This window comes from Macrobrachium rosenbergii, chromosome 14, assembly GCF_040412425.1.
Source record: "Macrobrachium rosenbergii isolate ZJJX-2024 chromosome 14, ASM4041242v1, whole genome shotgun sequence".
Taxonomy (NCBI): Eukaryota; Metazoa; Arthropoda; class Malacostraca; order Decapoda; family Palaemonidae; genus Macrobrachium; species Macrobrachium rosenbergii.
This window is the reverse complement of record NC_089754.1, coordinates 54722743-54738730: the sequence shown is the minus strand read 5'-3', so window position 1 is coordinate 54738730 and position 15988 is coordinate 54722743. Positions and strand designations below refer to the sequence as shown.

Sequence of the window (15988 nt, the reverse complement as noted above, 5' to 3'; positions counted from 1 at the left end):
ATTCCTGTAGTATTGAGTTACAATGATTTAGGTTGTGGCCAAAGGATGTTTGTATCAATGTTGGAAGTGCTTGTCATGGAACTTTTCCCTCTGAATTTTCCAAGGGGTGAGTATCAGTTTGTTAGGAAAGTAGGAGGTATGGAAGGAGCAAGATGAAGACAAGGAAGAAGGCCCAGTGAATTTTGGAAAAAAGGGCATAGGTAGAGTTTGGCCAGTTGAGAACATATCTGAAGTAAGGCACCTTTCATGATGACCTGTAATACTGTGGCTCATAGATAACCTCTTTTAATTTGGATTGGAAGATAAAGAAACAGGAGACAATTCATATCTTATGACACAAATAAATAATACCTTGTAGAGACACAAGATAATGCCAGTGTTTTCCAGTAATTGTGCTAAACTTGTGGTTTATAAAGTTTGGAAAACATTTATGACACTGTAGAAATCTTATAAAAGAACAGTGAGACATGTTTTTGGGTCATTTGTAAAGTATTTTAATGAACCTTCCTCCCCCCAGATACATAATACCAGTAACTTGAGTGCTAAAAGGTGTATGATCGTAGATGCAATTTTATACAATTATTCACCTCAGTTCCCAGTCAAAGCAGTCAAAGCTATGTAAACGTAAATGAAACTATCCCTTTGGGACTAAACAATATCCATATACGTAAATAACACTTCATAAATAATGTGTAGGACGTAATGGTCCACAAATTTACGCTTATCTTGGACTTGCTAATATCTCCTGATAAAACAACTTGATTCTTGTAGGAATCTTATGTTCCACCAAGATCTTCAGAGCATACCATATCAGAAATGTTATTGTGAATCTGAGAAGTGCTGCAGGGTAACTTCAAAATTGTTTTGCTCTAGAGCAAAACAATGTATTGATTATTTGAAGTTTTTGTAAATGTTCGGTTGCCCTTAATTATACTGCTGATTAGGGTGTAACAAAAAAAAAAGGTAAAGGGATAAACCACTTAATTCTGCGTAGGTCTTGGCACGATCAAACTGAAATTCTCATTGATTACTTTTATGGTATCACTAGGATCTTTTTACCTAATGAATGGCATACATCATAAGATAATGAATATACTGTATCAAGAACAAAATTATTTTGTTGATGAGCAGAGTTACTTTTATATAAGTTTGTATAAATCTTCAGTTGTCCGTAATTCCTATTTCTTGGGGATGCAGTTAAGGTAAAAAGATGAAACAGTGCTGATATCCTCGTGGCAAGATTTGTGAAATTTCCATTGATTATTTTTACCCTGTAGGGGTTAGCCCCTTTGTCTATTCTACTATACCTTAGTTCAAATTCTCTTTCTTCCATCTTACTTTCCACCCTCACCTAACAATTGCATAATTTTTTCAGTGCTGAATGACATCATAGGTCCCGGTGCTTGGCCTTTGGCCTAAATTTTATATTCGAATTAATTATTTTTAGGGCATCACTGGTATCTGTTTATTTAATGATCGGCAAACATCATGAAATAATAAACCAGCAGCAACAGAGGAGCATAACGTTATGATATTATTGGGACATTCATTGCAAAAAGATGGGCAGGAAGATGATATGTATAGTAATTCCATATTAGAATTGGAGATAGCCACATGACACTCAGGTTTTTTATGTCTACCCTGCTTGATCCAACCCAAATGCATTGTATAGAGAGTGTTTTATTACATTTATTGTAAGACATTTAATTGATTACCCTAATTTCAACCATCAGGAAATGACAATTTTTGGGCAGAATTCTATCATAAAATTTTTTAAAAAAGTATCCTTAATGTTAAAAAATTTTGTAGCCATATTTTGTATGAAAATGGAATTCATCTAAAGAACTGTTACTTGGATGGTGTTGCTGCACTGATGTTTAAGAGCATCCTAGAGTCTGTGTCGAGTTTGGTTTCAAATTTTTAATGGCTAATGATATAATAATTTTGACTGATGGTAGTTTTTCCTTTTTATATATTGTGGAGTGGTATTGTGACTGCTCTTGTATATAATCTTTAAATTGGTAGAACAGCTGTCTTAATCCTGCTCATGTTAGCTGGTTTGCCATACAAGACCATATTTGATATGTGATCTCTCTCTCTCTCTCTCTCTCTCTCTCTCTCTCTCTCTCTCTCTCTCTCTCTCTCTCTCTCTCTCATTGCATTTGACAAGGTCCTGCATTGAAAATTAAGGGCTAAATTAAAGGGTCATGATAGGGCAGGTTATTAGGTAGAAAATTTGGTCAAGCACAGGAAATGAGAACTAATATCAATAGCATGCACTCTCGTTGGCATTGTCTTAAGTGGTGTACCTCGAGAGTTTGGTGTTCAGTCCATTACTCCTCATTATTTTGGATGACATGTAAAATAAGTTTTGTGATTACACAGCAGTGTATGTGAACACTGTTAATGATTGGAAAAATAAAAAGTTTCAAAAAGATCTGGAGAGTTAGTGAAATGGCAGATGCTATTCAAGCTAGGTAAATGCAGACACATGCGCACAGGATGTGAAGATCAATGTAAAGACTTGCGCACAGGTTGTGAAGATGAATGCAAAGACATGCACACAGGTTCTTATGATAAATGTAAAGGCATGCACACGGGGTTGTGAAGATGAATGCAAAGACATGATCACAGGTTATGAAAACGAGAATGGAAAATATAATCTACAAGGTAAGGGGGTAGCTGTCATGATGAGCAAGATTTCGATGCCATCTTTTGTGACTTACAACATTGTAAGCAGTAAACTATTAAACTCTGAAACGAAAATGTGAGGCACAAATAGACATAAAGATTTAAAACCTAAATTATTTACGTATTTGCTTTGGTGGAAAGACTACCATGCTAAGTTCGCATAATGTAAATTTGATTGAAGTCCTGATGAGTGGTATAATTTCAGTGAGGTGATTGTGTAAGAAGTTTTTTTTATTTATATTCTTTTTAGACTGACAGTGTTCTGTAGTACTAAAGGTATCGTGATTTTATGACACTGTAGTTTCTTGCCATGAAATACTCTGGGTACTTGCGATAAGAGAAATACACTATTTGCAAAACTAAAAGTCAGGAATAATGTAATACAGAATTTGATTGTGTTATTTAGTAGATAATTTGTTAGATTTCTTTGTGGAACTTGCATCAAGAAGCGTTCCCTGAGGCCAAGTCGCATTTGCATCTGATTCTCAAGCAGAAGAAACATAAAAATTGTACATGATTGTCATACATATTCTTGAATGCACAGTAGATGTTTCTTCTGTATTGATTTGAACTGATTATTTGTGTGATCATTCTGCTTTAACGTTTTGCTGTCAATAGCATGGACTTATTGACTTAGTTAGTGAGAATCTGTTGCCTTTTTTCCTTTTTTGCAGGTTTTCTATTGTAGTTATAATATTGTGCTTTGGTATAGTATAGTATACATCATTGTCATTGTTTAATATTTTTTTCGGTTTCTTTCTTTTTCCGGACCTTTCCTCGTGGAAACTCGTTCAACCTTTTTAACCTCTCATCCTTTGTCCTGACATTCCACTGCTCACTTCTTGTTCATAACTTTCATTTCATTTGCGCCATTTATGATCTCTAATTTATTTTGCGCCATTTATGATCTCCAATTTATTTTGTGATTTTTTGGCCGTCAACATCCCTCCCCTTTTCCAATTTTTGTAAATAACAAATACATGCTTTTGCGAACTTTATGATGTTCATTTCATTTATTTAACAACATTTTGCCGACATATTTTTCTTCTCCCTATCTTGCGCTGTCTCATAATACATCCCCATTTTGCCATGCACTTCATCGTTTTGAATTAACCTAATCCGAAACCTATATCCTTGCCCGCAACCTGCACTGGCCCCGATTCATCCTTTCCTGTCAACGCCTAGGTTACGTGTCCTTTGCTGGTGGTTCTGGTAAGTTGAGTAGATCACTGGATCAGTGCTTGATTTTTCTTTCTTTCTTTTTTTTTATCCTTCTTTGCTTTGTCATTTTTCTTTTTTAGAGTTTGGTTTGGGTCTGCCCTTTAGTCATTTTATGATTTCTTATCACTTATCACTTTTTGTATGGGTGTATAGTACTTTTTTCTTTTCAGACCAGCTTGTTTGAATGTAAATGGGGTCTGTCCGTAGTGGCTTTTTGGATGCATTCATATAGTTAGTATGCCTTGTCATCACCTTGCAACAACATTCTGTCCTACAGTAGAACTAGAAAGAAATTATATTTAATTTTGCCCAAACTAGATGAGACAGTCCTCCACTTTATCATTGTAAAGAGTACATGACTTAGGGTAATTTGGTACCTTTCAGTATCACAGTCTGGTTTGGTGGGTATGGTCATGTAGATCCCTATGGTGCATTTGCAGTATAGTTTGATTCGTATGCCTGTACCTGTCTAGTACCTGTCTATATTTTGGCTGGGTCATTTTCATTGCCTTGCTGTTGGGTTGTGGTCTAATGTCTCTCATGGATATGTCCTTTGTAGATATGGGATGGAGATGTGTTCATAACTTTTGTGCATCAGGGTCAGTGGTAAATTTTGTAACATATCTCGTGGAAAGGTATTTTTGTGCAAGCATTTTACACAACTTTCGTCAAAAGATGTAAAGATAAATATTCCTCTGAACTAATTGTGTATTTGTATATACATATTAAAGGTATCATGTATTTAAATATTCATCATATCAGAAAATTTTAGTCATGTGAATTCAGTATATTGAATGGGATTGTAATTGATTACCTGTACTATAGTCTTGCAATAAAACAGGTTTTACAGAAACCCATTCATCATGAAATAGCCTTCCACCATGCATAAGGCATCCAGGTGCACAAAGCAAAACTGTAGAGAAAAAAGGTCCACTGCACAAACTCTCTCTTCCTCCCACCTTCTACCCCCTCTCACCAAGAAGCTACCACTTCTTGTTTAGCTGCGCCAGACACCATGAGAGAGGGAGGGAAAGGTGGAGGGGATTAAAGTTTATGGTCCATAGATTGGTAATACCACCCAACTATAATCATATAGCTTGATTTGCTATATAGGAGGGAGGATAATGCAGATGCCCTTAGGAATGAGCTGCTAGAAGTTCTTACCAATCCCAGGATGGATATTTCATGCTGTTAGGCCCAAAGAAGAAGTATTACGTCTCAGGTGTCTAGTGGAACTAGTTAATAATAATAATGATGATAATTCATGAGTAATGGGTCCATAATGGAAGGAAAACCCCAATGATAGACACTCACCAAGCACCAGATTGAAGATACAGGTACTAAAGGTAACATATGGCTCACTGTGCCAGAGACTTGGTACTTGAGGAACTATCGTTTTTGTGTAACTAGAAGACCTGTCACTATCCTTATAAGAGCGCTTCTCTTAGAAGTTTGAGGATGCCCTTCATCATGTCTGGTGTAGATGATTTACAGGGTAGAGGAATGTTAAATAATTCCAGCTCGTAGCTGAAAGTTGGAGGAACCAATTCAAGAGACACTAAAGTCCCATGAGATGCGCCAAAGCTGCAGGCATCACTAACAGCAAGGCAGCAGGTGGCAGAACCCTCATGGGGATTGCAGGTGGAGATGCCAAAAGCCAAGCAGAAATAGAAGGGGCCTTGGCTAGAAAGGTAGACATTCTAGGATGCTTACAGAAATTTGTTGGAGACCCAAAGTAAGTCTAGCAGGAGTCAGGGGTATAGTAACCCGATGTTGTTGTTATGGAACATAGATAAAGTGGTCCTTGAAGATAAAAGTATGGGTCATGGAAGGGATCTCAAAGCTGTTGCGATGTCATCAAGGAGAGGACCTGCAGAAGCAGGGAAGGAGGGAGACATTGAGTCAGTAGAAACCAGAGCCGGTGGTGGTGGAGGGAAGGCTGACTCGATGTATGAATTTAGGCACCATTGAAGCACTAACATTGGTTGAAGAAGGTGGGGAATGGACAATTCCTTGCCAGGCATGATGAGCAAGCCTTATGACAGAAGAATTTTAAGGTGAGAAGTCATCCAGTGAGTACAAAGTGGAGGCTAGAGAAGGCCTAAGGTGGGCATGTGACGGCCCAACAGGAGCAGGAGATGGCGTAGAGAAAGTTGAGGTCTGATGAGGAGGTGGATGTCTCTGACCAAAATGAAACCCCAGTTCCTTGGACCAGTCTACAAATATTTTGGCTCCTAGAGGAAGGATCCAACAAAAAGGAGTTCCAAATAAGGGCTGGCATAAGTGTGCTGCAGAATTTATGTCAGCTGCCAGCACAAGTATGCTGAGGCACAGTGAAAGTATAAAAATGCCAAATCAGAAAAATTAAAAGTAGAATTAAATCGTAAGTTGATTAGAAACAGAAAACCAGAGGGAATTGTTCCTCTTAGGGATAATAGGAAGTAAGTTGCTAAAGTAAATTGAACTTGAGCAAAAAAAAGCATCCAATAACATTGTTAACAGTTTGAACACCTAGAACACAACCCTGTTAACACTTGTTATTAAAGTAAACAAGAAAAAGCAAACAGTAAAAATAGAGAACTGACTCACAAATGTTAGCTGCAAAGGTACAAAAACCAGTCATGAGAGCGACTTGAATAAAAAGTGCATTATCCAATGTCAGGAAAATGCACTGAAAAGGAATGAAATGGCAGGGCATACGAAAAAACCCAGATGCTGGAAGTCATGGAGGGAAAACACCAGAACGAAAGAAGGAACGCAGCTGACTGAGAAGTGGATTTTTCTCTCCTTGAATGCTTTGCTCTTTGTGGCAAATGTATTTTGCATGGTGCAAGCCATTTTATAATGAATTGATTGTATTAGTACCAAACTCAGTTTATCTGCCTATTTTGGTCACACAAGTTACAAATCCTCTTTTGTTATTGCCATAGTACCATTTTGTGCAGACAGGTTGAGTGCTGACTTGTTGACTTACAAGGAGTAAAGCTGCAATTGGGCAGTAAGTTACCTCTCTTGGCCAACTGTAAAGCTCTTAGGTTTAATTTTTTGACAAAGTCTTTACAGATCAACCCTGAAGTTACCATACAAAGCAGCTGTTCAGTAATTTGATCATGAAAGCCAATTATAAGGCTTAGGATCTTACTACTCAACATCAGTAAGATTAGAAGCAGTTCACAAAGGACTCAAGTCTACATTGGAGTCTTCAAGGCCTGCCCAAACAAATTCATGCAACTTGAAAGTAGCAAACTACCACTCTCTCTGCATCATGAGACTAGCAAAGTTGCCAGGCAGAGATGAAAGGCACAATTTGGGGGCTCTTGTCTTGGTTGCTATGTCAGCCAGTGGGGCTTTTGGAGGTATGCTTGATGCCATAAAAAGGGGACAATCAAAGAAGCATAAGTTTTTGTCACTTTTTCAGTCCTAAATGATTAAGAGGTTAGAGGTTGATTATAAACCTTAATTAGCCCAGTACATTTTTTAAGTTGACCTCTCTCTGGGGGGAGTGGTTGGAATTCCTTTACCTTTATACATTGAGGTTATCCAGTGTAGATTCAGAAAAACATATGCTTTTTAGAGGTTACAGAACCTCAAGAACTTACCTTTACCAGTGCAAGAGGCCATAACACAGTAGTACAGCACTTAATACCTCAAATCCCATAATTTCAAGCTTCATTTTTCTCCTACATTGAAAGAGGTTGTCATTGTCTGTGAACAAGAGGTACAGGGCAGCCTGAGTTCAAATAGTGATATTTCAAATGCTGACTCATTTGAGCCATCTATTCTTAGGTCTTTGATTAAACCTTGCTAGGAGTTGGCTTTAATTTCACTAAGCTTGACCAAGACCTTACAAATTTATTTTTTGAGTCATTACTTGACTTGAATGTTGAAACTATATTTCTTTCTTGCTTGCTTCAATGAAGCATGTCAGTGAGCTCTGAAGCATTGCTTATCCATTAGGCTTTTCTTAACCATGGGTTTTGTGGGTGTGACTCACTTATATGGCATCCGAGGATTGACAGCAGGCCCTTATGCTATTCCTGCTTTATCTTCCTCTTCCTCGTTGTCCTGTCAGGGCAGTCAGGCTATACCCCTAGTGTCTACCCAGGAATTCCATTCTGCTTTTTTGTGATTCATTTGGGCAATTGCAAGTCATGCATCCAAGAATAGTTCCATTCTGGCTGTGCCAGGTATGAAACCTTTACCCAGATATATAAGATATTGAAACAGGTTCTCTATCTGTGATCAAGAGTTATTGGTCAGCATGGGTTGGACTAATGATATGACCACTGAAACTGTTATTTCTGTTTGGATTTGCGTCCATGAAGTATGTCAGTGAGCTCCGTGCCTTAGTCTCATTTGAAGCCTTGCTTATCTGTTAGGCTTTTCTTCACCCTGGATTTTATTGCTGACTCACTTATATGGTATCCAAGGCTTGACAGTTTGTCCTTTACTCTTCCAGCCCTGTCTTCCTCTAACAAGGATGATGACGTATTTTGTCATGTCAAGGCAGTCAGGTTATACCTGTGGTGTACCCGTGTGCAGTAGGGGCCCCTCAGTCTTGAACTTTATGAAAAGTTGCGAGTAGGATTTTGTTGGAAAAATGTGTGTTGTGCTATGAAAAGAAATTTTCACTTTATATCACAAGCACCTATGTCTGTTATTTCTATTATTTTTTACACATGGTCATGAGAGATGTACTAGAATAATAGCACCTCTTTAAACTAATATAGTTCTTTGGTTTAATAGTCTGTATTGGCACTTTGGTCACCTAGCAATCTCTGGAGTGGGCAGGGTAGAGGGGGGAAGGTCATCCATTACAAACTCGCATAAATTATTTTCTCAGTGATGACATGTTCATTGTTGACTTGGCCTAGCTAATAAATTAACCTGCTGTAGTTGGAGTCCATGCTGTAGTCATCTCCCCAAGAATGTATTTTTCCAAACTTACACTGGCTAATATGTAAAACATTTAACAATTTTCACACTAGCGCATACACACGAGCAGAAATATCACCTCCCAAGCCAAGAAACTCCTACTGCCAGAGAGGATCCTTTGATTGTCAGTTTTGTCATTGAAGGTAGCAGCATATTTGCTCTAAGACAGTCTTCCCTGCATATAAATACTACCTAAAATGTTTCTTTGTATTTTTACCATTCTCTTTCAAAACAGAAAGTTTCCACCAAGCTTAGGAGTTTGTGGTATAGTTTATCAATATGTCATCAGTATTCAAAGTTTCTAAGCACTCAGTTCTGCATTAATAATAACAATAATAATCATAATCATAATTATATAGAATCTATCAGTATTCTTACCAATAGCAATAATAAATATACTTTTATGAAAATAATCATAACAAAATATAATCGACATTTTATAAATTTCTGGTCCTAGTTGAAAATTCAAATATTGATTTTAGTTATTTATAATGAAGAAAATTTCTTCAGGTTTCAGTGTTACTCTTGGAACTTTTAATGTAGTGTTTAAAGAATAAGTATGTTTTTAGTGAACCACCTATCCTGTTTAGGGATTTTCATAGTCAGTGATACCAGATCCCGTTGCCACAAAATATGATAGAAGTATCTGAAGTTTTTAAATAAAATACTGATACCTGTACCACTGCTTCTTGTCTAAAAATTTTTAGTGTAACATGATTTTTGTCCTGGTGTTAACCCCTGCAGAGAGAAATTTTCTGATAACAGAAGAATTTCAAGTTGAAAGTCATGGCAAATACTGTGGGATTAAGTTTGAATATCTTTAGCCAAAGTTATTTCAGATGTACTGTGTTGTGTGAATAGAACTTTTATCATGGTACTTGTGCAGCTTTTGTTGTCATTGGCGTAAGGATCAGTGGCCTTTTTAAAATGCTGTAAAGAATAGGCACTATTCTGAAGTATGTGTGGTATCTGTGAATTGTCTTTAGCTTAATTACCTTGGTGATTATTTAAAACACTAATGAGTGGCTAAAATGTTATTAAGTTGTCAGCTTGAATTTTGGTACTTGACAGTTGGTTTCTTTTGTAAATTATTTTTTACCATGTAGGTAATTCAAGTTATTGCTTTGAATTGTAAATTTATATGAAACAGACTTTAAAATTGTGAGGGGTAAAAAATAAGTTTTCTTTTTTGCATTTTACCAGCAGGTAACAACAGTGGAACCTTTCATGTGGATAACGATGAGCAAGAATTCACTGGGATTGGTCAGTATGACGATTTTCACACTATTGATTGGCAGCGAGACGTTGCCAGGGATCGCATGAGACATCGACACATTATCAAGAAAAAGCAAGAATCTTTATGGGACTGGATAAAGAGTGGTCATGATGCATGGTCAGGATGGCTGTGCGTATTCATGGTTGGAGTTATTGGAGGTAGGATTTGATGTGGCTAAATCATGTTTTACTCCATATATCAAGTTAAATTTGGTGTTCAGTCTTTGTTTTAAGGAAATATTTTTGTTGGTTAGGCAACTTTGATTTTGTTCAGTTTACCTTTGTTGTGCATCATCATATGGTTACTTTAGAAGGGCTTTTAGTGGTAGATGTGTATATAGCCAATAAGAACATGTATCATTTTGGTTATATCCAGTAGTTTTATGATTAAAGTTATTCAGAATGAAAACGATTACACGCAGCAACCCAAAGGGAAGGCTTCAGACACTAGCTCCCATCTACTTAGTTATATATTGACAGAACAACTTAAAAGTAAAACAAATAATAATTAATAACTAACTACTACTACTACTCCTCCTCTTGGCCATATAATAAAAGAGAAATTAACACTTATAACAGAAAATCAACTATGGAATAGAAAATGAAATAATTAAAGACTCTGAGCACAAATGAATCGAAGTAAGTTGTCTGTTTGAGACTTGGAGAGAAAGTCAAGGGAAGCAGACATCATAAGCATAACAGCATGTGGATTAGAGGCTTCCCATTTTTGAATGGGACACGTTTGTTTAACTGAGATTCTTTCATCCAAGAATAAGGTCCCATATGATTGATAGGATGTGCAAAAAATCCTGTTTTGTGTAATAAAAGCATGGGTTTTATTTGCATCTGTTTTTTAGACAGCTTTTATCTCCCTGTTTTTTATTTTTTTTATTTGTTCCATTTGAACATTACTTGTGCTGCATAACAAAAAATAAAAATATTGTAGCTAGATTTTTAAAAAGTATGTATTAAAGTTTTCCATATATCTACAGGTGCTGCAGCTGGTATGATTGATATTGGAACAAGTTGGATGTCTGATTTGCGTTTCGGCATCTGTCCAGAAGAGTTTTGGTTCAATAAAGAACAGTGCTGTTGGTCATCGGAAGAAACATACTCTGCGGGGAACAATTGTTCAAATGTAAGAATTAATATATATTAGTATTGTTACTTCTGTCTCACTAAACAAATTGATAGGTTGTATGAAGTATTGGGGTTTTAAAATCAGACAGTAAGTCTCCTATTCTTAGTAGGAATATATATATTACAAAAGCAAACTATTACTATATTTGAAGGGCAGAAGATCTAGGGATTAATATATCTTAAAAAAAAAAAGAAAGAAACTATCAGGTCATTAGATGTTGATACCTTACATTTCCAAATGTTACTTGATTATTTTGGGTTCAGTTACTTTATGACTATTATGATTTTATTTATTGAAAGGAATGTCTTGGTATATTGTGTCTTCTCTTACTTATAAGAATAACATAATTGCTTTATATTTTTTCCTTCATTACAGTGGTACTCATGGCCTGAAGTGTTCGGCCATTCTCCTGATGGTGCTGGAGCATATATAATTTCATATATTTTCTATGTATTGTGGTCGCTTCTTTTTGCGTCTCTCGCTGCATCGTTGGTAATGATGTTTGCACCATATGCTTGTGGCTCCGGTATCCCAGAGGTGCGTTATACACCTACAAACTGTCAGTCACCTTGCAAGAATACCAGAAATTTTTCTTATCCTGTTTGAGGTCATGAATAACAGTCTTTTCATTGAGTTGGAGTTCATGCTAAATTGAGAAAAGGGAACACCTCAGAACTTATAGTACTGGTTTCAGTAATTTCATATATTATGAAATATATAATGTTTGGATATTGTCCAGTTGATTACTTTGTACTTACCAGTGATGATTATGACATTTGATGAAGAAAATAATTTATTTACCATTAATTTTTCAATCAGCATTTGACTGTTCTTTAGTTGCTAATTAACTATTACATCACACTTACAGATCAAGACCATTCTCAGTGGTTTCATTATCCGTGGGTATTTAGGCAAGTGGACTTTGCTTATCAAGTCCCTTGGCATGATTTTAGCTGTATCTGCTGGACTATCTCTGGGAAAAGAGGGTCCTTTGGTACATGTCGCTTGTTGTATAGGTAAGATATTTAGTATTTAACAGTTAATTAATATATTTGATGTACCGGTAATCCTCTACATACAAACTTTCAAAGATATACACTTGCACGATATACACTTCCGTGTGTGCTTGGTATGTGGAATATATAAACTTAATTTCTTCTACTTCATGGCCACTTTTTCAAGGAAAGATTAAAGATTTTTTGTTTTTTATGTACAGAGACCAATTGGTTTTGATAGAAAGCTTTATTACCACACAGTGTTATATACCATTGGCTAACTTTTTTGGATTTGGAAAAAATTCAGCCTACAAATGATTTTGGTCTCCATGTATTAATGACTGAAAATATATTAAAAATAATTTGCATATGAACCAATTAAATTAATAGTCTTAGTTTTTTTTATTTTATAGGATGGCCAGAGGTTCTTGAGTATTAGCTGTTTACAGTATTCTGTTGTGTTTATCTTTTTTTTATTACAATGTAGGAATAACATTTATATGAACAGTATTCTTATATTTGACCATCTGTTCCAGGAAACATTTTGTCTTACTTGTTCCCAAAATATGGAAGAAATGAAGCAAAAAACGTGAGATTCTTTCAGCAGCAGCAGCTGTTGGTGTGTCCGTTGCTTTTGGTGCTCCAATTGGTGGGGTACTTTTCAGTTTAGAGGAGGTGAGTATTGTTTCTCTTCACTTATTATGCAGACAATTTTTTATCTTGTGGATAGTGACAGGTGGGTGGATGTGGCTTGAATCTTGTTTGTTCCAGTAAGTGATCACTGTTAGTAGTGTTTAGTTTCACAAGGTTGTTGGTGTTTTGTATATGGTTCTTTGTATGTACAGGAGAGTGTATTTGTAATGGTTATTCACTGACTGCAGTTAGTTCCAGTACTTTATGTGGTATTTTTGTTAAGTATCAGTACATGGTGTGGTGTTAACACAAAGGCTTTAAGTATATATTTTATTGTATATGAAATTAAATGAGAGAGAGAGAGAGAGAGAGACCATTATTAGCCGTGTTAATTAGGTTTTTTGGGGGGGGACAGTTCGTGCTATGTGAGAGTTAAATTTTAGATTGTGGTCATGTTTTAACGACTCTGTTTGTACCATTTTGATTTTATTTAATTTGCAGTTCTTGTTTTATTTGTCTCTCATCCTATCATCACTGTTTTATGTCCTCCTAAATACTTTTATGAATCTACTGCCTCCATTCTTCAACCCAACCACATGTCGATGGTATATACAAAATAAGATTTTTTTTCATTACTCATTAGTTGTAATTCTACACATGGCCCACTGCCTTTATCAAAGTATAGCATAGCAAATGTAATATATTTGAATCTTGAATAAATATGAAGAAATTTTTTGGGGATAATTTTTTCTAATATTTAAAAATTTTCCTTTACAGGCTTCATACTATTTCCCTCTGAAAACTCTTTGGCGATCATTCTTTGCTGCGTTGGTGGCAGCTTTTGTTTTGAGATCAATCAATCCCTTTGGTAATGAGCATTCTGTCCTTTTCTATGTTGAATATAATAAACCATGGATCTTCATTGAGCTGGTTCCGTTCATTCTTCTCGGTGTTATTGGGGTAAGTACATGTATGCATGCACTTAGTCTCTATTTTAGGATGTAAAGCAATGCTTTACAAATACAAAATATCTTTATTACTAAGTGAGTAGAATTAAATTTAGGGAAAAAGTCTGAAAAATTTACACTTTAGTGAAAGCTAATCATTTGCTATTTAATACAGATCTAGATTATAAATTGTGCCAATGTTGGCCCAGGGTGATTCCTTTTTATGATGGAAGTGGACTTAGGCACCCTATAGTTTGAACATTTTGCACATTTCTTGGTGTGCCTGAGTATCAGGTGTCCTAAATTTCTTATGGTTTGTGTATAATGTCAAAAGAAATTCAGGCAACCTCTTGCCATAAATGAGCTTTTTTTTTATATATATTTGGTAGATACACGTGTTATAGACATTACTGGATTGTAAAAAAAGTTTTCAAATTGTTTATACTGTACCTTTTTGTTTTTATTGGTGTTAATTTTTAATTGCTGCATGTAAATTTCAGGGAGTGATTGGAATGCTTTTCATCAAGTTTAACATCAAGTGGTGTCGATACCGTAAGCAGTCTTTGTTGGGTCAGTACCCAAGGTTGGAGGTTGTAATTGTCACTCTTATTACTGCCTTCATAGCCTATCCAAATCCTTACACTCAAATGAATACGAGCAATCTTATATATCTGCTCTTTTCCCAATGTGGTTGTGGAGCTTCCAACAGTGACTATCTATGGTAAGTGGTAATTTGTTTTTTACTTTAATATTTATTGGTATTGTTTTTGTATTACACTTACAGTTGTTTGCAGTGCTGTTATGTTATATTCAAAGGCATGATAATGTTTTAAAACCACATTAATCAGATATGCATATAGCATGGTCTGGAATGTTCCTAGGATCACTGGCCCCTTGTGTGTCAGAAGGAGGCAATGGTAATCTAACCTTACACAATTCCAACTGATCCTCAGTATGCATCAACCATCAGTATGCATCAGGACAGCCCCGTTAATCTGAAATGCCTGAATTGATGTTTGGGTGGGAGGTTGAGATGCAGAAGGTCCCAGGCTGTTTTAATAAATCTGTACTATGCAGCAGTGTACAAGGAGGCTGTAAGAAGTCAGGAACAGTAAAGATGAAGAGGATGTATTCACAACCTCTTCTCTGCAGGCAACAGCATTGCTGTGCATGAAAACTGAAGATGAGTGGGATGAGTTCACCCTTGCTTGCATGGTCTTTCATGGCTTTGTACAAAATTGGGAACTTTCACTTAGAAAATCTTGTGTTCCATCAACCATAACCTAAAGATCCAAGAAACTTGTTACATGAATCCAAGATAAAATCAAAATTTCTACTTATGCTTGCAAAAATGCTGTGTATGGAGGACTTTTCTATGAAGTAATTGTTTCTCTACAGATAAAACTTGATACTTCTCTCCAAACAGAGCTAGTGATTGTTTCCTTTGTAGATGAAGGTCAAGGAGATTTGATAGAAAATACAAGGAAATTGCTGGTTACCAGTTGTTTGAATCTTTATGTAAAGTCATGCTGTTTGAATATATTCAACTTTTTTCCATAGGGAAAGTCGTAATAGGGGAAGGAGAGGAAAAAAGTTTGAGCCAGCTTTACCATTGCTTTTGCCCGCTTTACAGTCATTTTTGTAACGAGAGGAATAACATGATTGGCAGTCTTCTGTTGTAAGAGAGGGTTGATGTACTTGCCAGTAACAGCGCTTGATCTGATAAAAACCTTGTAGTGTCTGATTGTGCAGCAAAAATAAAAAAAGTGGTGGCCAACAGTCCATTGTACCCCTTACAAATTTCTTGTGCAGCAAAAATAAAAAAAGTGGCCACTACTCCTTACATATTCCTTGTTCCTCTGCTCAGTGGTCTGGTTAAACTAAGGTATACTTTTGTCTTCAGATTGACAGCTGCACTGCTGTTTCTAAAGTCTGCAGATCTCTAACACCTAGTTGAGGGGTTATTCATGCTTCAGACTTCAGGCATAGAGGTTTTGTTTCCATTGGAAATATCTCTTAATATCCAAATGCCTATTTCTACAGATGAGATTAAATAGAAAACATCATTCTATAAACCCAAGGTGTTTATGATGAGGTAAATACTCTTTGCATGAGGCATTAAGGACCTTCTTTTGAAAAGTCTTCACAGT

General features: G+C 36.1%; 1 protein-coding gene across 1 annotated transcript in view; it reads left to right on the top strand.

Moving 5' to 3' along the window:
* ClC-c (chloride channel protein 3) overlaps positions 1–15988 on the top strand; it is a 55114-nt gene that overhangs the window by 23750 nt on the left and 15376 nt on the right. The window contains 9 exon segments of the mRNA XM_067116943.1: positions 3877–3903; positions 10051–10281; positions 11115–11260; positions 11639–11800; positions 12132–12279; positions 12795–12836; positions 12839–12933; positions 13669–13851; positions 14339–14559. Of these exon segments, the coding sequence (XP_066973044.1) occupies positions 3877–3903; positions 10051–10281; positions 11115–11260; positions 11639–11800; positions 12132–12279; positions 12795–12836; positions 12839–12933; positions 13669–13851; positions 14339–14559 (1255 nt within the window).